Here is a 26726-nt window from a genome sequence, read left to right on the forward strand (position 1 = left end):
CAGTTAGTAGAGCATGGAATTCTTTATCTCAGGGTCGTGAGTTCAAGCCCCATGCTGGGTGTAGAGCTCACCCAAACAAAACAAAAACAAAAACAAAATCTTTTTTGTGTTAGGAATGCATATTAACAGATTTACAGATTAAATGAGATGATTTCTGGGATTTTCTCTAAAGTATACTAACTAGAACAAAAGAATTAAAACAACTAAAGAAAAGATTTAAGATACATAAAGGACTACATAAAAAGCCTAACTAGATTTTAAAAATTAGATGGGAGTAAGAATGATATAAGAAAACAAGCAGAAATAGGTTTTTTAAAATGTCCAAAATGGGAATAATTGAGAAGCACAGGTCTTTGTGCCATGGCTCTCTAGCTTTGGCACCCCTTGCTCATCTTCTCTTCCTCTGTCCTCTGCTCCAGTCACAACAGCCTCCCTGCTGGGTTCTGTACCCTCCTTCGCCAGGCCTCTGCTCACTGAAAATCTGAACAAGGTTCCAGCCTAAGACATTTACTCACCTGAATATTCTCTCTCACATAGACAGCATAATCATCATTACTCAAGAAATCAGCTCGTTTTTTGTACGTCTGGCTCTCTGTTACAACAGCACCAGTAGACTACAAAAGATAAATACATTTTTTAAAAATTGTGAGCCAGATAAGCCTACTTGAAGTATGTGAAATCTTTAATATCAAAAAATAAAATATGAAATATTATATGTATTTTCACTATAAAATTCTTCATTCTAAAAGACACAATATGGTAAACAGAATGAATATCAAAAGCTAAAAGTATAGAAAATTTCTGAGACATTTCCAAATTAATCTCATGAAACAATTTACTGAAATCAGAAGTCACTGTGTCATATAAAACATGCTTTTTATATGACACAAAAATGGGTGTTGGCTACCCAATACCATTAGATGTTGAACAAGGGTCTGTTTTACAGCTCAAGTAATTAAGGCACAAAAAAACAATTAGCACTTAGCTTTACTGTGTGCCTGGCAAAACTGCAGAGAGACCTCATGGAACAGCATACAGGAAACCCAAAGCACAGGACAGGTAGACACAGGCAGATGGGCAACCACACAGGAGGCACTAACCACAGCGTAGGCTGCATCGTCCATATCTTCCACCACCTCCTCATCTGAACACTCCTCAGACCCTGTGTCTGCATCCGAAAGATCTGTGACCTGCACATCAGCATGGTCCAGCAGCCACCCAACCAAGGCCTCCACACCTACAAGCAAGTACACACAGTGCACCCTGAGTGAGGATCCACAGCACCCACCTGCCCATAGGCATCTGATGTTAGCATCTCAAGATAAACCCACAAACAAATGTGTGGGCAAATTAAGTGAAACACCCACAAGGAAAACAAAATACCTGGCAAGCCAGCAGCATTCCCTGAGGCACCAGTGAGTGACTTCAGTGCAAACTCTATGTTCCTTCTAGGAAATCCCATTTCCATGAGTTGAACCACAATAGGCAGAGCAGGAGCAGGTGACTGTTTGCGCTTCTTTGCTCTGACAGGGCGAACATGCTGTACAGGGACAGGTGTTGTGGCCTCACTGGAGCTGCAGTCTTCAAACACAGGGCTTGACGGGTGAGTGGACTCCACAGCCAAACACTGACATACGGCCAGTGCTGCAGCCTGGACAAATGAGAGTGAAGCTGGGAGGTTTAGAAAAGTCAAAAGACTTAAGCAGTCTATGAAAATGGAAATTACAAACTTCTACTATGAAATGCAGTACAGAAGAACAGAAAATTCAGATTTACATGTGTTATTTTTAAATGAATGGATAAAACATGTTAACAACAAACAACAAAGACAACTTTCATAGTTTAATGCAGAGGAAAGATGTGATGGTCAAACAACTCCTGCTGCAACACACACAGAGCCCAGGAAATTAGCCAGTTATCAGTGCCCATTAAAGAAAACTTCATAGCCGCTCTGAGTAGGAAACAAGTTGAGCAAGTTAAATGCAGACTGAGAGGGGACAGATGAGAAAGAAGGAGTCCCTCACCCCCTCCCCATGCCCCAGGAGGCAGGGTCCAGTCTCCTGCTCTCTTCTTCTGTAAAACAAGTCAGAGACGACATGGAATTCTCTCATGTACCATCAAATCAACTCTCAGTGATTCAAGGGTAAAAGAACCACTCTGCAAGTTAAATATGGTATAAAAAAAATAAAGGAAATAAAAAATATTGGGAAATAAATTACAATCAACGAATATATGCATTATTGAGGTTATCATTAGGAATCCCTACTCCCAGTACACACAATCCTTTCACTGAACTACTTGCAACACTCTGTTCTTCATCTCCAATTACTTTCATATGGTCTAAGACTTGCTATTGTTTTTGAACTGAGCATCTGAGGAAGGAATAAGAAGAAACAGGGTGGAAGAAATAAAGAGGACTCCATTAAGCCTTCCAGTGCCTAGGTAGTGTCAAAAACCTAGGGTTTTGCTGTGAAGTGTGAATAACTCACAAGTGATGGTCTTCATCCTAAAAGCTTACAATTCAGAACCAGACTGAGTTTAGAGTTCTGGTTCTGATAATGAGGAGTTAGGGTGAACTGGGCTAAACCTCTACCGATAATAACTATGAACCCTGAACAAAATATTTTTAAAAACAGTTTGAAGGTTCTGGAGAACAGCCAAAGCAATCAAAACTGAAACAGATACAACCCTTGACCACAAGGGAAGCCAGAAGGCAAGCTGACCAGGCAGTGTTATTAGACTGCAGTCAGAAACTGGAATTCAGTCCTGCCAAAGCAGTCAGAAGTGAGGAAGAAATCACAAAATGTGCATACAAACTATCCCAAATTCTTGGCTGATTCCAAAACTGAGCATTTGTGAGACTCTGAAGAACCCAGCATAAAGGAACTGCTGGAAGGCTAGAGGGATTCTATACCTATGCAATATTAGGGAGACAGTCTGAGGTCCCAGTCCAACCAAGTTAGATGGAGTTGGTCAAGCTGTAAAGGTTTCCACTGAAGCCTCGGAAATGATTCTAAATCCTGCAGAATTCAAATACAGAAACCAAGACTAAGAGCAAAACAAAAATCAACCACCACTGGTGGTTGGCCATTAGCCACCAGATGGGTGGCCAACATGGTGGAGAAGTAGGGGGAATCCATACGTCCTGCATCTCTCAAACAAAGAAGTGTAGAAGCCAAAGACTTTGAACACCAGAGCCTGGGAAGAAAAGAGACTGAATCTACTAGGAAGAAAATGGGAAAACTGGAAAAAAGGTGGACTGGGAGAGATAAAAAAGGCCACATGGGCATGGAGGGGAGACACTCCCTTCTGCGAGAGACAAAGGGAAGAGAAAGAGTGGCAAGGGAAGTGCAGGACTGTATCTGGACAAGAGAAAGACCTTGGAATGAGACTGAGAGGCATCTGATCTCTAACTGGGGGGCTTTCTTTGGACTGGGCCAGCTCCCTGTTCGCACACCTGGGGAGGAGAGGAGCCAGGCCTGGGTGCGGTGGTAGGTCAGAGACTCAGTCTGCAGCTGGAGAAAGAGGTTCCCTCCTTGGAGGGCTGTGCAATAGCACAGAACCTGCCTGTGTCAGCCACCTCCGGGTACGGTGGCTGGGTGGAGGGCTCAGTCTACAGGAGGGTAAGCCCACTGTTCCCCTGGAGTGCTGTGGGAAAAAACAAAGCCTGCCTTCGTGTGCCACCCCAGGAGCTCCTCTGTAGGAGAAGGAGATCCTCCCTGAAGTGCTGTGGCACAGACAAAGCCAGCCGGGACCACATATCCTGCACTGAAAGGCGCTTCCCCAGCATCAGAACCACGGAGCGAGACTTTGAATCCTAGCCAAGCGCAGGGTCAGGGGAGTTGGCAGAGAGAGAAGGCCCGCCCCATCTGTGCCCACGGCACAGTGAGGATGACTCAAACTGAGTCCACCAGGTCTAGCTCCAGCTCCGTGAAGAAGAGACTGGGGAATCACCATTCCCCCCCCACCCCACCCTCTGCCCCCCGCCCCTCCATCCCACCACCACCACCACCACCACTGCCACCACCAAGGCGGCGCCTCAGAGATCACTCCCAGGTCCATAGTGGAAGTTGGTCCAGAAAAACGCCAAACCATGCCCCCTTGCACTGGGTGACTGCATATCCACCGGAGTGGCACAGACCCTGAAGATAACTACTACCTACAAGCGATGGCAGCATTGCCAGGATTAACTAAAGGTCAATTCTGGATATGTAGATATATCCTCCCCCCCTGCCCCATTTCTCCTCCTTATCTCTTCCTTCCCCTAGGCTGGTTACTCTGGCTATTGGTCTGTCTAAAAAGACATATTGAATCCATTGTCTTGATACAAGTTCTACAGCTCCTTCTTCACACTCCTTTCTCTCTCCCTGGAATAATCAAGCCATATAGTTTCTCTGTCTGGGTAATTTTATCTTCATTAATTTTCTCTGCCGTCTTCTTTATTTCCTTTCTCTCTCTCTGGATTAGGCCTTTTAGTCTCTCTGCCTATCAATGTTTATTTTTTCTCTGGCCCCCTCTCCAGCTCCAGTCATTTCTCTCTTTGTATGTGCTCTTCCATCATCACCGCTTTCACCTTCTTCTTTACTTGTGGTAGGTGTTTTGGGGTTTTTTGTTTTTAGACTTTAGGTTTTTGCTTTTATTTGTTTGTGTGTTTGCATGTTTTTGTCTCCAGTTTGTCTGTTTTCCTTTACAGGGTTACTCCAAGGAAAAATTCAAAGCACACCTGGTGGAAGGTTTTTTTACTCGTAAATATTTACTCATAGTAATAATATAACCAAAGTCACAACAACACAGAGCAAGTAACAATCTCCAAAAAAGCACCTCCTGAAGGGCCAGGCCCTGGACAGTGTATGACCCTCCTTTAATACAGCAGTGCTCTCAGGTGCAGAACACACAAGCTTTAAAATACATAAGGGACAGAAAACTACCAAAAATGACAAAACAGAAGAATTTTCCTCAAAAGAAATTCCAGGAAGTAGCGACAAATAATGAATTGATCAAAACGAATTTAAGCAACATAAGTGAACAAAAATTTAGAATAATAGTCATAAAATTACTCACTGGACTTGAAAAAAAACCATAGAGGACAGCAGAGAATCTATTGCTACAGAGATCAAGGGACTAAGAAATAGTCATGAGGAACTAAAACATGCTATAAATGAGATGCAAAATAAAACAGAGGCGGCCAGAGCACAGATTCAAGAGGCAGAGGAGAGAATAGGCAAATTAGAAGATAAAATTATGGAAAAAGAGGAAGCTGAGAAAAAGAGATAAAAAAATCCAGGAGTATGAGGGCAGAATTAGAGAACTAAGTGATACAATCAAAAAGAACAATATCCGTATCATAGGAATTCTAGAAGAAGAAGAGAGAGAGAAGGGGGCTGAAGGTGTACTTGAGCAAATCGTAGCTGAGAACTTCCCTGATATGGGGAAGGAAAAAGGCATTGAAATCCAAGAGGCACAGAGAACTCCCTTCAGACGTGATTTGAATCGATCTTCTGCACCACATATCATAGTGAAACTGGCAAAATACAAGGATAAAGAGAGAATTCTGAAAGCAGGTAGGGATAAACAGGCCCTAAGACAAAGGTAGACAGATAAGGGTAGTAGCAGACCTATCTACTGAAACTTGGCAGGCCAGAAAGGAATGGCAGGAAGTCTTCAATGTGATGAACAGAAAAAATATGCAGCCAAGAATCCTTTATCCAGCAAGTCTGTCATTCAGAATAGAAGGACAGATAAAGGTTTTCCCAAACAAACAAACTGAAGGAATTCATCACCACTAAACCAGCCCTACAAGAGATCCTAAGGGGGATTCTATGAGTGAAATGTTGCAAGGACCGCAAAGTACCAGAGACATCACTGCAAGCATGAAACCTACACACATCACATTGACTCTAAACCCGTATCTTTCAATAATAACACTGAATGTAAATGGACTAAATGCGCCAACCAAAAGACATAGGGTATCAGAATGGATAATGAAACAAGACCCATCTATTTTCTGTCTACAAGAGACTCATTTTAGACCTGAGGACACCTTCAGATTGAAAGTGAGGGAATGGGGAATTATCTATCATGCTACTGGAAGTCAAAAGAAAGCTGGAGTGGCCATACTTATATCAGACAAACTAGACTTTATGAAAAGCCCACAGCTAATATCATCCTCAATGGGGAAAAACTGACAGCTTTCCCCCTGAGATCAGGAACACGACAGGGATGTCCACTCTCACCGCTGCCGTTTCACAGTGTTGGAAGTCCTAGCATCAGCAATCAGACAACAAAAGGAAATCAAAGGCATCAAAATTGGCAAAGATGAAGTCAAGCTTTCACTTTTTGCAGATGACATGATATTATACATGGAAAATCCGATAGACTCCACCAAAAGTCTACTAGAACTGATACATGAATTCAGCAAAGTCACAGGATGCAAAATTAATGTACAGAAATCAGCTGCATTCTTATACACTAATAATGAAGCAACAGAAAGACAAATAAAGAAACTGACCCCATTCACAATTGCACCAAGAGTCATAAAATACCTAGAAATAAGCCTAACCAAAGATGTAAAAGATCTGTATGCTGACAACTATAGAAAGCTTATGAAGGAAATTGAAGAAGATACAAAGAAATGGAAAAACATTCCGTGCTCATGGATTGGAAGAATAAATATTGCTAAAATGTCAATACTACCCAAAGCTATCTACACATTCAATGCAATCCCAATCAAAATTGCACCAGCATTCTTCTTGAAGCTGGAACAAGCAATCCTAAAATTTGTATGGAACCACAAAAGACCCCGAATAGCCAAAGTAATTTTCAAGAAGACCAAAGCAGGAGGCATCACAATCCCAGACTTTCTACTACAAAGCTGCAGTCATCAAGACAGCATGGTATTGGCACAAAAACAGACACATAGACCAATGGAATAGAATAGAGACTCCAGAATTGGACCCACAAAAGTATGGCCAACTAATCTTTGACAAAGCAGGAAAGAACATCCAATTGAAAAAAGACAGTCTCTTTAACAAATGGTGCTGGGAGAACTGGACAGCAGCATGCAGAAGGATGAAAGTAGACCACTTTCTTACACCATTCTCAAAAATAAACTCAAAATAGATGAAGGACCTGAATGTGAGACAGGAAAGCATCAAAACCCTAGAGGAGAAAGCAGGAAAATACCTCTCTGACCTCAGCCACAGCAATTCCTTACTTGACACATCTCCAAAGGCAAGGGAATTAAAAGCAAATATGAACTATTGGGACCTCATGAAGATAAAAACTTCTGCACTGCAAAGGAAACAATCAACAAAACTAAAAGGCAACCGACAGAATGGGAAAAGATATTTGCAAATGACATATCAGACAAAGGGCTAGTATCCAAAATCTATAAAGAATTCACCAAACTCCACACCAAAAAACAAATAATCCAGTGAAGAAATGGGCAGAAGACATGAAGAGACACTTTTCTGAAGAAGACATCCAGATAGCCAACTGATACATGAAAGATGCTCAACATCACTCCTCATCAGGGAAATGCAAATCAAAACCACACTCAGATACCACCTCATGCCAGTCAGAGTGGCTAAAAGGAACAAATCAGGAGACTATAGATGCTGGCGAGGATGTGGAGAAACGGGAACCCTCTTGCACTGTTGGTGGGAAGGCAAACTGGTGCAGCCGCTCTGGAAAACAGTGTGGAGGTTTATTTTATAAAATAAAATAAACTTTTAATAAAATGAAAAATAGATCTACCCTATGACCCAGCAATAGCACTGCTAGGAATTTATCCAAGGGATACAGGAGTGCTGAGACACTGGGGCACCTGTACCCCAATAGCAGCACTATCTAATACCCCAACAGCAGCAGTATCTAATAGCAGCACTTTCAATAATAGCCAAATTATGGAAAGAGCCTAAATGTTCATCAACCGATGAATGGATACAGAATTTGTGGTTTACATATACAATGTACTACTCGGCAATGAGAAAGAGTGAAATCTGGCCATTTGTAGCAACGTGGATGGAACTGGAGAGTGTTATGCTAAGTGAAATAAGCCATACAGAGAAAGACAGATAACATATGTTTTCACTCTTATGTGGATCCTGAGAAACTTAACAGAAGACCATGGGGGAGGGGAAGGGGAAAAAAAAAGTTAGAGAGGGAGGGAGCCAAACCATAAGAGACTCTTAAAAACTGAGAATAAACTGAGAGTTGATGGAGGTTGGGAGGGAGGGGAACGTGGGTGATAGGCATTGAGGAGGGCACCTGTTGAGATGAGCACTGGGTGCTTTATGGAAACCAATGGGACAATAAATTTCGTATTAAAAATAAATAAATAAAATACATAAATAAATAAAAAGTCTAGAACCAAGTCTCCACAGGATTGGGGAGAACTGCCAGGTACTAAACCACCTATGAGAACAAAATTCACGTTCTCCAGAAGATGTTGACAGAACACTGAGCAGATACAGTGTAATATCTAAAACATACAGGGTGCCTGGGTGGCTCATTTGGTTAAGATGCCAACTTCGGCTAATGTCATGATCTCACAGTTCATGAGTCTGAGCCCCACATCAGGCTCTCTGTTGTCAATGTGGAGCCAACTTCAATCTTCTGTCCCCCCTTCTTTCTCTGCCCCTCCCCCACTCACATGCATGCACTCTCTCTCTAAAATAAGTAAACATTTAAAAAAGAACTAAAACATCCAGAATATACTAACAACTACATATAGGTGAAGAAGCAGAACCAATAACTGATTATAATCAAGAGAAAAAAAAACTGCCAATAGTAGCAGACTGACAGCTGGCCCACGTGTTAAAAAGAAATTTAACACAACTATCAGGAATATGTTTTACATACATATACAGTAAAGAAATAGAGAGTGAAGAGATAAGAACTGTCAGAACTATAGAGCTATAAAATAAGAACCAAATGGAAACGTGAGATCTGAAAATATAAAGACTCTCTTAGATGGCTTACAGCAGATTTAGACCCAACAAAGCAGAACAGCCTGACCCTAAAAACAGATCCAGAAAATTAGCCAAGTTTATTAATGAAGAGAAAAAGACCTACAAAATACACAGAAACAAATTAATAATCTCAAAGATGTGTAATGGTAGTCTTAGCAAAGAACAGGACAGGAAAATATAGTTAACAAGTTTCCAAATTTGGTGCGGGGGGTGGGGGGGATATCAAGCCAGAGATGCAAGTAACTTGAGCACATCCCAAGAGGATGGGGGAGAAAAAATACATACATACATTGGCATGCCTTAGTCAAACTGTAGAAAACAAAACAAAAAACAAACAAATCACAAAATATTAAATGCAGCCAGAATGGGAGAAAAAAGTTGTGAGGAAAAAGCTTAGAAATTCCCTGGGCTTGCACCAATGAGTTAACAAGCATAAAGAATTACAAAGCCATAGGATGCTCACACCCAAGTTTGGGTAAACAAGATTAGGTGAATAAGGATAGAGAAGGGAGGCTAAGGCCCCCAGAATAGAGAGGGGGTGCAAAGGCCCGCAATACAAAGGTATATGAGGTAAACAAGACTAGAGATTCAGGGCAAAAGTTCCCCCCTATTTAGTATTATAGCAGAAAGCTGCTTTCACAGGAAGGAAGGACCAAATTAGGTAAACAAGTAAATAGGGCTACAGACCACCGGGCTGCAGGTAAAGCTGCCCAGAGGAGAACTGATTAGCAAAAGAAAAGGTGCCTTGTTAACCTTGAGGTTACTTGCTCCATCAGTCTAATCCCCTAGGCTAGCTAAGATAAACAGAGTTGGTGCCTCATGCCTGCTGTAAACAACCTTTGGCCGCCTCCAGAGCCAGGATTTTGTTTTGTATTAACCCAAACCCCTAATATCTTCAAGACCCCCTTTCCCTTACATCCATGAGTTAATGTTCATAATTTCATTGTCTCTTTGTGCACATCCATCACCATGTTTGTAAGCCTTCTGATCCTAATAAAAACAGGGCAAGGACCCTTATTCAGGGCTCTTGTCTTTTCCTGGACATTAACCATCTCTCGAATTTAATCCTGAGTCCTGCTTTCTTGCTAGACAAGAAAGAACTTTAGACCCAGAGTCTATGACAAAAAGGCACTTCAAACAGAATAACAATGATGGTTGAATTTTCATCTAAATCAATGGAGATAAAACAATGAAAGATCTCTCTTTGGTAGTCCTTCCCAATTCTTAAAGGATAACTCTAAGTTTCCTTGTCTCCTTACACATCTTTCCTCTTAACACTGGGTACCTCCCAGTGTGATTCCAGGTTGCATTCTGCCCAATTTGCTCTTCAACTGCTTTCAATGCCCTCTTTTTATCTTTAGAAGTGACTAGAAACCCTGCTGTTCTATGGCCACTTCAACCTGACCCTCATCTTAGCGGTTTTTAGACCTAGCAAGTAGTTGGCATTCAGGCCAGTTCAAAGAAGGCACTGTACTGCTCCCTATTCTCATGCTCAATACTTCTTGCCTTCTCCCTTTGCACCCCACCTTCTTCCTACCTCAGTTCTTACTTTCTTGCTACCTACTTCTTCCTACCTCACTCTTGGACTACTGTCAGCCCTCCCATCAACCTGATACAGCTGCTTCCTCACTTCGGATCCAACTCCCTGCAGTCCTGGTCTCAAAGAATTTCTATTAGGGTATATTCTGCCTGGCAACTTGAGTACTCTAGGTTTGGTTTTTGTCTTTGATATTTTATCCAAAGTTTTTTACATATTACATAGAAAGAAGGATTTTTAGAAACATCTAGTCCCTCATGTTGCAGGCCATGAAAGTCCCCATCACTTTTAGACCTGATCACATGTTGTCTTTTCTATGGGAACATGCCCACAGCCTGATCCCTAAGCTACACTGTGCAGCACAGGTGCTCTGCGACAGGGCAAGGACCAAGAGCCTGGCAGCAACAGTGCATGCCCAAAAAAGCCTTTGCAGTGAGTGGAAAAAACATGCCAGTGCAATATTCCAAGGTCTAATGGGCTCCTTCAATAACAATTATTTCCTAGAAAAAGATCATGCCATGAATATTTGAGCATCTGACCCATGTTGAATCTCATTAACTTTTTCAAAGAATTCACATATATTCAAAATAAGGTTAAACTTCAACTCATTCCCCCTCTAACTAGTATTATAATGCTCTATGACAAACATGGTTAAAGCCTAACTAGTCATAAGAATTATTTTAGCATATTATTTAAAATTCAGAATATATCCTTAAGAAAATACACATCTAGGAAAAAAACTGTTCCAAATTTAGTGTACCAGATTAAAATTGCAGAGGCTGCTACCGTACCTCTAGCTCCTGTTTGTCAAATATGGCCTTCACTGGAGATGGCTGGGTGGCCGAGGCCAGTAACTGCTGCAAGAGGATCATTGGAGGCTGTGGCCCTTCAGGAGACATGTCCCCAAGGTCAGGGGATGCAGCTGCTCCATCATCTGAATATTAAAAAAAAAAATATGCACGACATCACATTTTCAACTCCTAACATCCCTTTACTATTAAAGATGTTGTACTGAACATGTTAAAGTGAGTATGATCTCTACCTCTTCAAGCACTAGACGATCAAAATCTTCAAGGCTCAGATATCAAAAATTAGTCTAAAAATTTTTCCATTCCCTGCTTTTTGGCATCTGTCCTTTATTGGTTCATCTATCTCCTCAGAGCCAAAAAAAAAAAAAAAAGCTACCTCCCAGATTTCTGCCTTTTGTCCAGTTCTTATACCTTCTCTTTCTTGGTGCACACTCATTGCTTCAGAAACCTCTTCTATGAACACTCCCTTTTTATTTTTAGCCTTGGCTTTTCCTGCTAACCCTTGTTCAGACCATAAACTGACACCAATTCCAGATATGTTGTGTGGTCAGGGTAACATCTTTTTGTCAGTTTTAATCTCTGAGCACCTTTGAGTGAGGCATTTAGCACTTCCTGTTTGCCACAGGCCCACTGAGTCCCACTGCCTGGAGCCCACTCACCATTTGAGTTCGCTGGTTGGTTTGGTGACAACTTCAACTAATTCTCTAGACCAGGGGTTGGAAAATCATTCTCTTGAAGTGACAGAGAGTAAACAGTTCAAGCTTATCAGCTGCATGGTCTGTCACAGCTACTCAATTCTGCCACTGAAGGGTAAAAGCCGCCTAAGATGACGTGTAAATAAGTAGGTGCGGCTGTGTTCCCATAAACTTTACAAAAACAGGTAACCATGATAATTTGTCAAGCCCTACTCTACAGAGCTATCTGAAGCCCCTACTCTGTCCCAACTGTGAGATAGTAACCCTGACTCAGTTCCTACAGAGCTACTCATCAGGGTGACCAGAGAGCAGTCAGTCCAATTCCCTGGTCTCTGGTTTCCTGATCTTCTATAATTATGGATAGTTTCCAAGGTCCCTACTGTCTAATACAGAATAAATCTGCACTTTCATTAGATTTACCTTATACTCAGCACATTAAAATTAAATTCACAATACCCTCTTAAGATTAAGAAACAAAAAACTGCACACTACACTAGGCTTTCTAGTCTTCATCAGAGGTACTCCCTCCTGTCCTCCCGGTAGCTCAAGCTTGAAACATCAGCCATCTTTGACTTTTCACTGGTTTCCCATGAGGTTATTATCAAAACCACCAGGTTATGATCTACTAGAACCACCTTTCCATCTTTTATGTCTTCCCCCAGAAAACACCTTATCACTTGACACAAAAGCAATTCTCTCACCTCCATGGCCTTCCTTTTTCAAATACACTTATACCTCTCTAGTAGACTTATCATCCTGAATATCAGTCCTTACCATACAGGTCCCTGCCACAGCTCTAAGTCAGTCTTATGTTTCACCCTGGTATTCAAGGCATTCTATCGCATGAATTCAGCTGACCTCTCCAGCTCTTGCCCCACATTCATCAATAAATCCTGAGCTCCTTGCAAAGTGAAGCACTTCAACATTCTCCTATATATTCACTGATACATCTGTGCTCCTATTGTCTCTTCCACCAAAATAGAGCTTCTTCATCATGCTGCACCTCAAGTCTGCCACACCCCTCAGAAGCTGCCCTCCCCAGCCCTCAGCCACCTGTATCCCCAAGACACTTGTGGAACTACAATTACACATTTCACAGTGCACTGGCATCATAACCTGTACAGAGCCATCTGCATTCATTTTCTCTTTTCACTCTGACCCCAGAGAGTTTGGGGTCATAAACAAGGACTATCTTGTTCCCTATAATACTTTAGCACATCTTTGTTAAGAGTAGATAATCAAAAAATATTTTATAGCTTTTTTTTTCTATTCAAAGCAATATAAGCTTATTCCAGAAAATTGAAAAAATATAGAAAAGCCTAAAGAAAATAAAGTCAGCTGGTATTCCAGTGTATGGATACACCACCTAATAATGGGCATAAAAGTGTCTCCAGTTTTCAACCTAAAAACAATACCAACAAAGAAGCCATAATAGGCATCCGTAAACACATATCTTCATGCCTTTTCGTGTGATAAATTCCCACAAGATGACTCCCAGGTCAATGGAGAGATACAGAGCTAGATACAGAGATGCAGATACAGATGTGTGTGCGTGTGTACACACGTATTTAAAATTTTTTTTTAAAGTTTATTCATTTTTGAGAGACACAGTATGAGCAGGGAAGGGGCAGAGAGAGAGGGAGACACAGAATCTGAAGCAGGCTCCAGGCTCTGAGCTGTCAGCACAGAGCCCAACGCGGGGCTCGAACTCACGAACCGCGAGATCATGACCTGAGCCGACGTCAGACACTCAACCGACTGAGCCACCCCAGCACCCCTAATACACATGTATTTTAAAGTGTAACATTTCTTCAATGTTGGTTGTACCAACTTAAATTCCCACAAGCAATGTGTTAAAGCAGTGCTACTTTAGATATGTATGAACCACCTTACGGCCTTATTAAAATGCAAACTCTGATTTCTTAGGTCTGGGGTGTAGCCTGAGAATCTACGTGTCTAACATGCTCCTACGTGCCATCAGTGCTACTGGTCCATGAGCCACACTTTAACAAAGCAGGACACCACTGTTTTACTGTTTTCCCTCCCTTCCCATCAGATCCTTGAATGTGATAGAATGCCTTGAATACCAGGGTGAAACTTAAGACTGACTTAGAGCTGTGGCAGGGACCTGTATGGTAAGGTCTGATATTCAGGATGATAAGTCTACTAGAGAAGTATAAGTGTATTTGAAAAAGGAAGGCCATGGAGGTGAGAGAATTGCTTTTGTGTCAAGTGGTAAGGTGTCTTCTGGGGGTAGGCATAAAAGATGGAACGATGGATCTTTTGTCTTATAAGATTATGACACTGTCATTTGCACTTCATCAATTTCTGGCCAGGTTACACATCTTTCTCATGCATTTAAAAACCATCTCTATTTCCTTTTTTATGGACTACTTGCTCATGTCTTTTGCCTGTTTTTTATGGGAGTACCTGCATTCCTTACATATCTATAACAGCTTCCTTAAAAAGATACCTGTATGAGCAGCTGTGACCTCCTGAACAGCCGGCTGAGACAAGATCTGCCTAAGCTGGTCCTGGTGTGAAAGCAGCGCACGGCCCGCCTTCAGGATGTACAGTTTTAACTGCTGGCACCTCAGGAGCTCCAGGTCTACTTGTCCTGTGGGAGAAAAGGACTCAGGAACGGCACACCTTGCTTGGGCTCTTCTCCTCACCAGCTGTGTGGCCTTAGGGAAAGTGCTCTGCCTCCTGCACCACAGTGCCATGCCTGTAAAGTGGCACAACCAATGCCCTGCCCTGTAGGAATTAGCTGGACATGCCAAATACTGTCAATAATGAAGGACTTGCCTTTCTGGATAAGTATCCTCTACCTCCCCTGGGTCTTCCCCTTTTCCTGCTGCCCACGCAGCTACCTTGATGGATTAGGGTGAGAATTAAATGGTTTAACAAAGTTAGATCCATGTCAGTTATTATTAGTATAATCAATGTTTCCCATATTGCTAAAATTTCAACCAGATATCTATGTCACAAACAAAATATCTTCACCTTTTCTTGCCAACACTCCTCCAGGATGATTTTGTCTGACAGTCACAACATACAGTTCCCTAACTCAACAATATCATGGCACTCCCTGGAGTCTTATCTAAACAAATGACTGCAGTGGTGCCTGACAGCCAACTGAGGACATTCAAGCTTTCATGTCCACTATAACTCAACAAATAGTCAATCCATTGAAACCCAAAGACTTTGACAGTCACAGGAACTTGCTCTCACAAAATGACATTGTCCAAGCAATACCAGTTAAGATTGTAGTTGTTTCACCAAGAAGTACCATGTACTGACCTGCAAAACCCGGTTTAGGTGACTTCTTTACTTTGTGTTTTTCCAGTTTGCTTCCAGCAAGGTTTACCAATTGAGCCCAGACAGATAGCATAGGCTCTGTGAAGGGGAGGTTGGTGACACTGAATGCCACAGCAGGGAGCTAAAGCAAGAAGATAGAAACCTTCAAAGTCCATCCAATGAAATGAGCAAATGAAACGTTCTAAAAATTATCAAACCATGAATCTTAATTCTAAAATATACATATCGTCTTTTTATATCTGAAAATAATTTTAAAATATTCCATTAAAGATAAAATAGAGATTTATATGTATAGTAAACATAACCTAAATTAATTTTTTAACAACTTATCAATAATAATTATGTCAGGCTGGTGATGATTATCTCTTTAGGCATTTTCTATGCATTCCAAATTTTCTACAACATGCATGTATTCATTTATAAATCAAAAACAGTATTTTATAGAAATATAGTCAGGTTATACTTAGATTACATCAAAATAATATAAATGACTCTCTTTCCCTATACATCCTTAATTCACAGATTTAAGATGACAGCAGCTGCTACATAAATCATGTCACTCAACACAATAAATAAGCATTTACGAAGAAAGGTCATTTTTTTAAGGAATCACTTTTAGGTTTCTTTAAAAGTTGAGTTGTTCAATAAAAGTCAGATTTCATAAATTTACATTTTAAGATAATTAAAACTAACAAACATAATTACCAGTACCTTCTATGTTGCTAACACCCTTTTATGTCTTTGGGGGCTAAAATAAGACATGAACTAGTAATTTGTGTAACACCATGAGACCAGGCCCTATTTATCACAGACACAAAGCAAACAAGGGAAGATAGACATATGGCTTTCCTCAGGTTGCATAGTTTCCTAGACAGCGTGCATGAACTACAAGAATCAAGTTCATTCTAGCACTAATGTTAGCACTCAGTTCCAGCATAAAACTCCTCTGCCTTATTACCAAGTAACTGAATACAAGTTCACCTACTGGTTTGAGCTGATTCAATGGGCAAACGCGACACATCCGCATGTCTGAGAACTGTACAGTGATCCTGCCCTTTGGGGTGATGCGAGTCACCGTGCCTTCTCCAAACTCATCATGCATGACTTGTCCCCCCAGGCGCAGGCGACCATCGATGCCTCCGATCACAGCTAGGACTGCCATGAGGCCCCCCACCTCTGGGTTTTCGGAGTCAGGAAAGTAATCCTCTAACAGGGCCTAATGCAGACAGACAGCTAGTTTGAAGAAGACAGCCAAGGGTGCTGCCTGTTTCTTACACATTTATAACTAAGCCAAGTTCATTTTTATACTAGTTTCTTCAATAGTTATTTCCACTACAATATGGTTTAAAATATCTTTAAACAAAATACATGTCATTTCAAAAGATAATTTAAGAGTGAAATCAACATTCTACAAAGAAAAACTAACAGATATGAAAACGCGGCACCCACCCCCTCTGGTGGCTTTCCTGTGCAGCTGCGGGTGACAGAGTGGAGCTGAGAGTTGATGTACTTGTTTATGAGGCCGTTCCACTGACCCAGGGAGTGGAGTGTGCGGAGCAGTGCCACCACCTCTTCTGCCAAGGTGCTGCTATGAGTGGCAGTCAGAGAGGCCTGTGGGCGTGCCCTCCGCCGCCTCAGAGTAGATTCTGAAAGAGACATGTGAGAGAGGAGCTACATGGTGCCCTGCTCACTGAACCAGGACACAAGTAAGGAGAGAGGCCCACCTCTGAGGAACGGGATATCTGAAGAACAGGTGGTGAGCAAGCTGCCCAAGAAACCAAACAGCTTTTCCACAAGGCATTTCATGTCCCTTGCCCTTTCGATCTTGTCCCATGACGGAAGCACTGCTTGCAGTAAATGCACAGCTAAGATCTGACAAAAGGCAATTTAAAACGGCAAACATTAAAGAAAACCATAATCTGTGGTTTTATGTTAAGAGATAACAGATTTTTATTTTCTTTTTTTTTGTCCCTCTAATGCAATTAATCATGTGAAAATTCAGATATCCATTATTTTACAACCAGATAATTACACCCAAGTTGATTAATGATATAGATTATCAGGAGTTGGAAAAAGCTACACTACAGATGCAGATATTCACTTAATTAAAAAATAATTCTTTTCAGCTTAATTCTTCTGAAGACAATTATACTACAACTCCTATGAAGCAGATAAGAGAAGCTGGTGGGATTTATCACTTCAAAGAAAAGCAAGTCAACTACAGTTTAGCAACTTAAAATCAATTTAAAATAATCAAGGACTTCAGCCCCTTGCACTAAAAAATCTACTTTGGGTTAGTTCCAGTTCTTTTCTGCACTCATTGAGTACAGGCACCTAATTATAATGACTGGGAGAATTGGTATTTTGATGCCACCTCTTAAGGGGATTGCACAGTTTCAAAATTCACACTGAACAGCATCAGCCCAGCAGCACAATTACCTGTCGCTGCAGTGAGGCAGCAGTGAAAGGTGCATGTCCCTCCACAACCTTCATGAGCAGGGCAATCCACTGTGGGGAGCTGAGGGCAGCACACATGTGTGGCGTGAGTGCAATGCTCCGCACAAAGCCCAACGTGCACCAGCTCCGGTGCTGCTCCCGGCAGACCAGCCTGTTTGGGGAAGCTGCCACAGTGAAACAAACCAGCTTGGCACCAAATTTCTAGAAATAAATACTCAGCACAATCTACACTTTTAATGTACTTACTGTGTTATGTTCGATAATAGCCTACTTTACAAATATACTACAATTTCACTAATTCAAAATGAGAGGAGTGAGAGAAAACCCTACTAAAGGAACATTTTACAACACTTTTAAAACCTTCAAAGTACATGAGTAGCTCAAACCAATTAAGGAGTTTCATGTACTTATTATTTATAGGCAGTAAGAAAATGATTCACAATTCAAACAGCAGTTATTAGAGTGCATCTTGTATATTTTAAAACCTCACGTGTTATATATCATCAGGGCACTTGGGTGGCTCAGTGGATGAAGTGTTTGACTCCTGATTTCAGCTCAGGTCATGATTTCACAATTCATGAGTTTGAGCCCACAAAGGGCTCTTTGCTGACAGCACGGAGCCTGCTTGGGATTCTCTCTCTGCCCCTCCCTGGCTCACGCGCACACATGTGCGCACACATGTGCTCTCTCTCTCTCTCTCTCAAAAATAAATACACTTTAAAAATAATAATAATAAATATCTCCCATGATCTTGTTTATACTTAATCTGCACCATAAATTTCCAATCCAAGTTTAATAAGTCTGCAGTAATAGAACAAGACTAGGAGGCTTTCATGAGGTTTATCCAATTTGACGGACGCAACTGACCCTGTCTGCTCCTCCTGGCTTCCAGGTCTCCACTCATGGGTACCCAGGGGCTTCCACTCTTTCCTGTCAGAGGCCCGCCTGCGAGGGCCCAGCCCTCCTGCTCTCTAGGCTTCCAGAGGCACCGCCATCAGACACAAGTTCATGCCTGCACTCAGTTACACTCACACACACTCACACACACAGACACACACACACATCAACTTTCACAGTCACACCCTACCACAATCCCACATACTCATTTTCATAGTCACTGATATACTGACACACAATCACTCATAATTACCACACACACTCACAAACACACCCAGCTACTCACACACATTCCCTTCCCCACTTCACACTCACACCTGTAGCCACTCACATACTCAGTCTCACTCAGAGACAAACTCTCCCATACTCACAAGCACTCTCACACATACACACACACTCACTCCTCCCACTCCATCAACTCCTTCTCTCCACACTTAGACATATTCACAAATTCATGCAAACATTTCAGTGGGTTGAACTGTATCCCCCAAAATTCATGTTCAACCAAAACCTCAGAATGTGGCCTTATTTGAAAATAAACTCTTTGCAGATGTACTTCCTTAAAGTAAGGATTGATATAATACTGTATTGGATCAGAGTGGACCTTAAATCCAATGAAAGTCCTTATAAAGAAGCAGAAAAGGACATAAAGAGACACAGGGCAGTCCTTTGTGTGAAAATGAGGCAGAGCCTGGAGTGCTGTGGCCTCAAGCTAAGATACCCTGGAGGTACCAGAGCTGGAAGAGACAGAAAGGATCCTCTTCTAAAGTCTTTGCAGGGAACACAGCCCTGCTGACACCTTGATGTTAGACTTCTGGTCTCCAAAAATCCTTGATGTTGGAAAATGTGGTCTCCATAACTCCATTATGGGGTGAACTGTGTCCTACCTGCCTCCCAAAATCAGTATGTTGAAGTCCTAACCCCTAATAACTTAGAATGTGACCTTATTTGGAAATGGGTCCAGGGGAGATATAATTTGTTTGGGAGAACTTAAACTAGGTTAAGGTGGGTCCCTAATCCAATTATGACTGGTAACCTTATAAAAAGGTGAGATTTGGAGACAAACACACACAGGTAAATATGCGGTCAGTAATCTACAAACTAAAGAATGTCAAAGATTGCCAGCAAACTACAGGAGGTAGGGGAGAGGCCTAGAACAGATCCTTCCCTCACAGCCCTCAGAAAGAACCAGCTCTGCTGACACCTTGAACTTCTAGCCTCTAGAACACGGAGAAAAAAATTTCTATTATTTAGGCCACCCAAGTGTATGGTACTTTGATGTGGCAGCCCAAACAAACTAACCAAGTTTGCAGTAAATTGTTACAGCGGCCCTAGGACACTAATACACATGCACACTCACCCACATGCTCACACTCACTGACACACACACCACATTCATAGCCCCAGTACTCTGTAGGCCACAACTATTCATTGCATACATGTCTTGTCCGTCGTTCCACTTTCCACTAACATTCGCAGCAGTCCACACAGGGTCTTGGTGGCTTCACTCTGCATGATTTCAGCATGGACTCCAGCAGAGAGACAAAGAGTTTGTAGTAAATTAACAGTACTGGTAAGCATCATTGCAGTGGGATGAATGTTCCTTTCAATTTGTTCAGCTTCTGGAAAAAAAGTATCAAAATAAGAAGCTATATTCCCAAATAGAACTGGAAAATATCCCTGCATGTAACTTAGGGATTTCATAACACAGTTTTTTAAGGAATTTAATACCACAATTTTTACTGTGGAAAGGGAAGTAGCTCTTTACAAGAAAAGAATTCAAAATACACTAAACACCGTAATCATCTCTGTCCCCACCTTCCTCAAAGAAAATAAGCCTTCCAAATTACAGTTTAATTTTTTAAAGCTATCTCCACATATGGCTCAGAAGCACTAAAACAATTACAAGGATTTATTCTTTTAGAAAGACAACTTATCAAATGTCAAAAACTGCTTGCTGATGAGCTAGCTATGCCCTGGATGAAGATAGAAGTGCCTGCTCCATGGAGGGGAAGCAGAGGCTCATGTGTCAAAGCCACTGACTTTCTGACAAGGGGGCACATGACAGCCAAGCTATAGTTCTGTCACTTAGCCAGCTCTGCTCAGGTTCTGACTTCTCTGAGTGAAGACCCCAGACAGAGAACTGGGAGGAGGGACAAGTGGCCTAGACATCGTGTGCTCAGACACAGTGATAACAAAACCAGCCCTGACCAACTAAGCACGACTCCAAGTTTCACATATGTTACTCCCAACAGCTCCACAAGGCATCATCTGTTTACATCTGAGGGGGCGTGGGCCCCCACAAGTGACATGGATGGAGCAGAGCCTTTTCCACTCTCCATACCACCCATCTTCTACTGAGCTCAGCCTCTTAGGTTTCCTCTCCTGACCATACAAGTGACTTCCAAAGCCTGACCATGCAGTGCATACAGCTAGCACCTGAGCCCCAGGAATCAGCCCAGGCCTCCTGGACAGTCTCACCAAGACCAGCCATGGGAAGTTTCATTCATACATCCCAAAGTCTTTTGGACACATTGGAAAATGTCATGAAGTCCTCCTCCCACAACCTTGGATTTACTTAGATAGGATTTAACTTTCCAGGTTCACTCCAAATTTCTATTTGTGGTTTCCTTAAGGTAATACTGTACTGACTAATTCCACATTATTCCTAGTCCACCAGGCACTGACTCACTACCTCACACAGGAGACTCAGAGCCAAATGAGAAGGTCCACTAGAGGTAAAGACATAGCAAGCAAGTCCTACAGTGCCAAACTTTACTGGACTGTCCCCAAAGGGAGCAAGGGAGTCAAATCCAGCTAGGCTGCCAGTTACCAGAGCCATGCTTTTAACTCCTATATCAGAATTACCTGGGGCTTATTTAAACTGAACCTTTAGGGGCAAGTCCAAAACTACAGAGCACTGTCTGCAGGTGAGTTCTGATACACTGTTCTCACTTCCAGATGAAAAGGACAGCCAGCTAGCATTAGCACACAGCTTGCCAAGCTGCCCCAGACTAAACAGCCCCAAGGCACCCACCAGAGTCATCCTCTGTGTCCGAGTCCTCTGCTGAGGGCTGTGTTGAGGCTGGTAGCTCCGCCAACTTGAGGTCATACTTCCCTTCTTTCCCCATCCTGTAGGAGTTGGTGCTGCCTGTGTCCCACTGGACCCTGATCCATCCGTCCTCTCCAAGTTCACCAATCACACGCCCAAGACCAGGAGGAGGTCCATCCTGAGGAAGCCAAAACAAAGATCAGTTAAGAGGGCCCACGCCTGTTCTGTCACACAAAGCCTGTAAGGACTGCTGTGTCACTGTGCCCACAGACTGCTCCAAACCCACCTGCACCATGCACAGCTCACATCATCACCTTAAATCAAACATCAGGAAATAACTGGCTTATGCTCCTTTACCAAAGAGGTAAGTAGGAAAAGAATTGCATCAATCAGCATCCTCCCTAAACCAATTAGAGATGAGGCTTTCCAGCCTAGTCCTGATGCCCTATTCCTTGGCTCAATCCCTCCATTGGGCTTCAAAATACCAGAAACCTGAAACAAGCACCAGCATCTCCTGTTTTCCTCTTGTTCTTCAGTTTTCTCTCTGGAACCTAGAGTGGAGACTCCGTCTCTCATGTCTATGAGTGAAAGCTGTTTTTAGGATGCTGCTACCTGTTTTAGGACACTTCTGAAATGATTCTGGTAAGACCCATGCTTAACAGTGAGGTTGAGAAAACCTAGAGGTGCCAAGAATGCTACCACACTGTAGGAAGGTGAGCACTATCCTTAGCTAGTGACTACGGTAATAACACAGACACCAGTCCCCACAATCTCTCCTTGTGAGACCTCACAGAAGCTTGGGAGTGATATGCCACAAGGAGAAACAGAGAGGTGGCCACCACCCAGCTGGCACACCTGAAACTGCTAGGTTGGGGCACTTAATTGTGCACATGGCCACCACCTCTCAGCACCTGGGTTTTTCTGCCTCACAGCTTTTAGAACACTATTAATAAGATGAAGTCTACTCTTTCCTGCTTACTCCTGCTCCTACTCTAGGCTCCCCCTCAAACTGAGTCCATGCCAGTAAGTTTTCTAAAAACAGCCATGACTCCTTAAATACATGATCCTGCTTGAGGTGCCCCTACAGCCACTGATACTCTCTACTTGTTTTGACTCTATTCACCTGCCCAGGAATCCACAACTACGTCATCTGTCAATTGCATAGGCCCTGAGTTAACATAGTTATATATTCCAATTCCACCCACTAAGAGCAAGCAAGTAAAGATGGTGACTAATGTGTGGCTAATGTGTTTAAAATCAAATCTGAGTACCTGATCACCCCATTTCCAATCAACACCTCTCATGACCCTGGTTCCAATCTTCATCATGGCAGCCAGTTCTGGCCCTGAAACTGGCAGCTGTACAGGAGCCGTTTCCTTTCTTGTCTCTTCCAAAACTGTAGCAGAAGCTCCTCGGGCAGAAGCATTCATATCCTCTTCAACATTATCACAACTAGGACCTATCAGAGCATCAAAAACAGCAGGTGAGCCAACAAGTAGTTACAATATCCTAATCTTAATACACTTTTTTAATTTTTTTTAATGTTTATTTATTTTTGAGAGAGAGAAACAGAGTATGGGGGAGGGGCAGAGAGAGAGGGAGACACAGAAACTGAAGCAGGCTCCAGGCTCTGAGCTGTCAACATAGAGCCCGATGCAGGGCTCAAACCCATGAACCATGAGATCATGACGTGAGCTGAAGTCAGGTGCTTAACCCACTGAACCACCCAGGCACCCCTTAATACACTTTTTTCAAAAATTAGTAAGGACTGATGAAAATAATTTTAAAGAATCTATAGTGTATAGTGTATTATCAATATAATAAGTACCATGAAAGATTTATTGATGAGAATTTAAAAAGATAAAAGGAGAACCAAATATATAAATATATATCAGAAGAGGGGCACCTGGGTGGTTCAGCTGGTTAAGAAGTCAACTCCTGTTTTTGGCTGAGGTCATGGTCTCATAGTTCGTGAGTTCGAGCCCCACATCGGGGCTCTCCACAGTGTGGAGCCTGCTTGGATTCTCTCTTTCTCCCTCTCTGCCCTTCCCTGCCCCTCCCTCTCTCTCTCTCTCAAAATAAATAAACTTTAAAAAAAATGTTTAATTAAAGAAAAGTATCAGAAGATATAAAAGATATAGAATGATCAACAGAGACATTTATTCTACTTCTAGGAATTACGCCCCCTCTTCCAAAACAAGCAAATGATTAAGTTAGAAAAATACTCATCACATGTTTTATTAGAATAGTAAAGCAAAGGATAACCACCTAAATGTCTAACAATGAGAAATTAACAAACTTTAATTATGATACTATGCAGAAAAGAGCTAAGAACAGCAGGCCTGATACCACTGTCCTTAGAAAGGGCTGGCTTGCAAGGTAGCCCTCAGCTGGCCTCTGGGAACCTGGATCTCAGGAGGGCTCCCACCCTTCCCTGATAAGAGGCCTCACAGTGCCTAAACTATTTGTACAATGTGGTCTCTGCTTAAACCTGCTTCCTTCTAGGGGTCTAGAATTTGGGTATATGCCAGGAGGTGCCTACATGACCTGCCCCTGTGCAAATCCTAGGTGCTGAGTCTCTCATGAGCTTCCCAGGTAGACAACATTTCACATGTACAATCAACAACTCTTTGCTGAGAATGAACTTCATCCTGTGTGACTCCACTAAGACAGGACTCGTGTCAGTTTCTCCCGGACTTTTCCCATGTGCCTCTACCCTTCACTGATTTTCCTTCCTAGTCTTTCACTGTAGTAAATCTTAGCCCTCAGTGTGACTATACCCGGAGTCTGATAAGGTCTTCTCACAAAGCACTGAATCTGGGCGTGGTCTTAGGGAGTGTGACACAGGGATGGCAGCAGTAGGAATCTCTAGAACAACCTTGACTAGCTGAAATATTGCGTAAGTATTATTTGGTAAAAGGAAGAATGAAGGGGTGGAGTATGATGAATATTTGGTCCTTGATGGCAATGAAATCATCCATAATATAAAACAGAAGCGGGGCGCCTGGGTGGCTCAGTAGGTTAAGCAGCCGACTTCGGCTCAGGTCATGATCTCGCAGTCCGTGAGTTCGAGCCCCGCGTCGGGCTCTGTGCTGACAGCTCAGAGCCCGGAGCCTGTTTCGGATTCTGTGTCTCCCTCTCTCTGACCCTCCCCCGTTCATGCTCTGTCTCTCTCTGTCTCAAAAATAAATAAACGTTAAAAAAAAAAAATTAAAAAAAAAAAAAAAAACAGAAGCTGAACCATCAGCTACAAGAAGTAAAATTTACAAATGGATTTTAAAATAGTGAATTTAACCCCAGGAATGAGCGTGCTGGATCCCCTGGCTGCTTTTGATCTTGTTGGCTAACTTGAGGTGGGGGGAAAGTACAGTCCTGGTAACTCCTTCAGTCTTTGTTCTCTCCTCCAAGTGGGAGGAAAAGGTGCCCAAACATTCCCAAAGGTGGGCTTGGGTGGGTAAAAAATGTACATAGTCTGTGATCCTCTCTCCTCCAAAAGGGATTTTAAAAAAAACGGTTGTTCAATTCTTAGGGCTGGAGTAAAGCTTTAGATAAAGTAAAGCTTTTCCCCAGTTTTACTAGGAAAAAAAATATTCTTTTCTTCAGCCCAGCTCAATGGTGCCTCAGTGAGACCTCAAAAAGGGCATCTGTTACATTCTAGCTAGGAGCTCCCCTGGCAGATATAATGCTAATGCTATAAATGCCAAATTTACTGCAAAGGATTTGAATACATTTGCAATAAGAAAAAAAGGGGGACCTTTTTTTAAGTGCTTTTGTATTTTGTGGCTGTGATATCTGATGCATACATGAAGTTAATATAAAGTATTACATGCTTATAATTTTTTTCTTAATGTTTTTATTTATTTTTGAGGGAGAGGGAGAGATAGAGCATGAGCAGGAGAAGGGCAGAGAGAGAGGAAGACAAAGAATCCGAAGCAGGTTCCAGGCTCTGAGCTGTCAGCACACAGCCTGTTGCAGGGCTTGAACCCATGAACCATGAGATCATGACCTGAGCTGAAGTCGGACATTCAACTGACTGAGCCACCCAAGTACCCTGCTTATAATATCTTATATTAAAGAAAAATAATCCTGATCAAGGAAAGCGGTAAATACAGATATGTATTCATGGGACACAATTCCCTTGCTTTCTGTAGCCAGGAGGAAGGTTGAAATTTAAACTCCTAACAAAGGCCCCCATAATTAATAATTTGTGCTATGACTTTTACCTATTTGGATCCTCTGGAAAAAAGGGAGATGATATAAAAAGAGAGGCAATTTCTAGATGGAAATACAAGTTTGAGACTTTTTAAAAGCATTTTTTAATTACTCATGAGGTCTTACGAAATCAGATGCATGACTCATAGAGGCTGACTGTTTTCTAGACTGATGCACATTTTTGAATGGGTCATGTGGACACAAAGATTGAGAAGACCAAAGAGCTTAAGAAAGCCTTGCTTTTTCACTTGGACTTAGAAGACTGACGCTGCAGTATTTCAAAGTTCACACAAAAAACATTAGAAACCAATCAGATCTAATAGACACACATATATACAGAACTGAAAAAAAGCAGGATACACAATCTTCTCAAGGGTACATGGAACATTCTCCAGGATAGCCCGTATACTAGACCACAAGTCTCAATAAACTGAAATATACTATAATCATACCAATTACCTTCTCCAACAACTACAGAATGAAACTGGAAATAACAAAAGAATACTACAAATTCTACAAGTATATGGAAATTAAATCACAAACACTTAACCACCCAAAGTAAAAAAAAATCATGAGAGAAATTTTGTTAGTACCCAAAATCTATAAAGAATTTATCAAACTCAACACACAAAACACAGTCCAGTTAAGAAATGGGCAGAAGACGTGAATAGACACTTTTCCAAAAACATCCAGATGGCTAACAAACACATGAAAAAAATGCTCACCATTACTCATCATCAGGGAAATACAAATCAAAACAATGAGATACCACTTCAC

General features: G+C 42.0%; 1 protein-coding gene across 8 annotated transcripts in view; it reads right to left on the minus strand.

The window, feature by feature from the left end:
• Window positions 1-26726, minus strand: part of HERC2 (HECT and RLD domain containing E3 ubiquitin protein ligase 2) — a 264682-nt gene that overhangs the window by 97711 nt on the left and 140245 nt on the right. For 7 of the 8 annotated variants that reach the window (XR_008299026.1, XM_053223673.1, XM_053223676.1 and 4 more), the window contains 13 exons: window positions 23009-23196; window positions 21723-21915; window positions 20125-20307; window positions 17771-17952; window positions 17056-17203; window positions 16781-16977; window positions 16317-16547; window positions 15314-15452; window positions 14487-14630; window positions 11301-11443; window positions 1384-1651; window positions 1101-1237; window positions 516-614 (listed from right to left, as the gene is read on the minus strand). Coding sequence is in view for 7 of the 8 variants with exons in the window: in XM_053223673.1 (XP_053079648.1) it covers window positions 516-614; window positions 1101-1237; window positions 1384-1651; window positions 11301-11443; window positions 14487-14630; window positions 15314-15452; window positions 16317-16547; window positions 16781-16977; window positions 17056-17203; window positions 17771-17952; window positions 20125-20307; window positions 21723-21915; window positions 23009-23196 (2252 nt within the window). In the remaining variant the exon portion in view is untranslated. The remainder of the gene's footprint in view (window positions 1-515; window positions 615-1100; window positions 1238-1383; window positions 1652-11300; window positions 11444-14486; window positions 14631-15313; window positions 15453-16316; window positions 16548-16780; window positions 16978-17055; window positions 17204-17770; window positions 17953-20124; window positions 20308-21722; window positions 21916-23008; window positions 23197-26726) is intronic. The other variant, XM_053223675.1, reaches the window with a different exon arrangement.

Source organism: Acinonyx jubatus, chromosome B3, assembly GCF_027475565.1.
Source record: "Acinonyx jubatus isolate Ajub_Pintada_27869175 chromosome B3, VMU_Ajub_asm_v1.0, whole genome shotgun sequence".
NCBI classification, from domain to species: Eukaryota; Metazoa; Chordata; class Mammalia; order Carnivora; family Felidae; genus Acinonyx; species Acinonyx jubatus.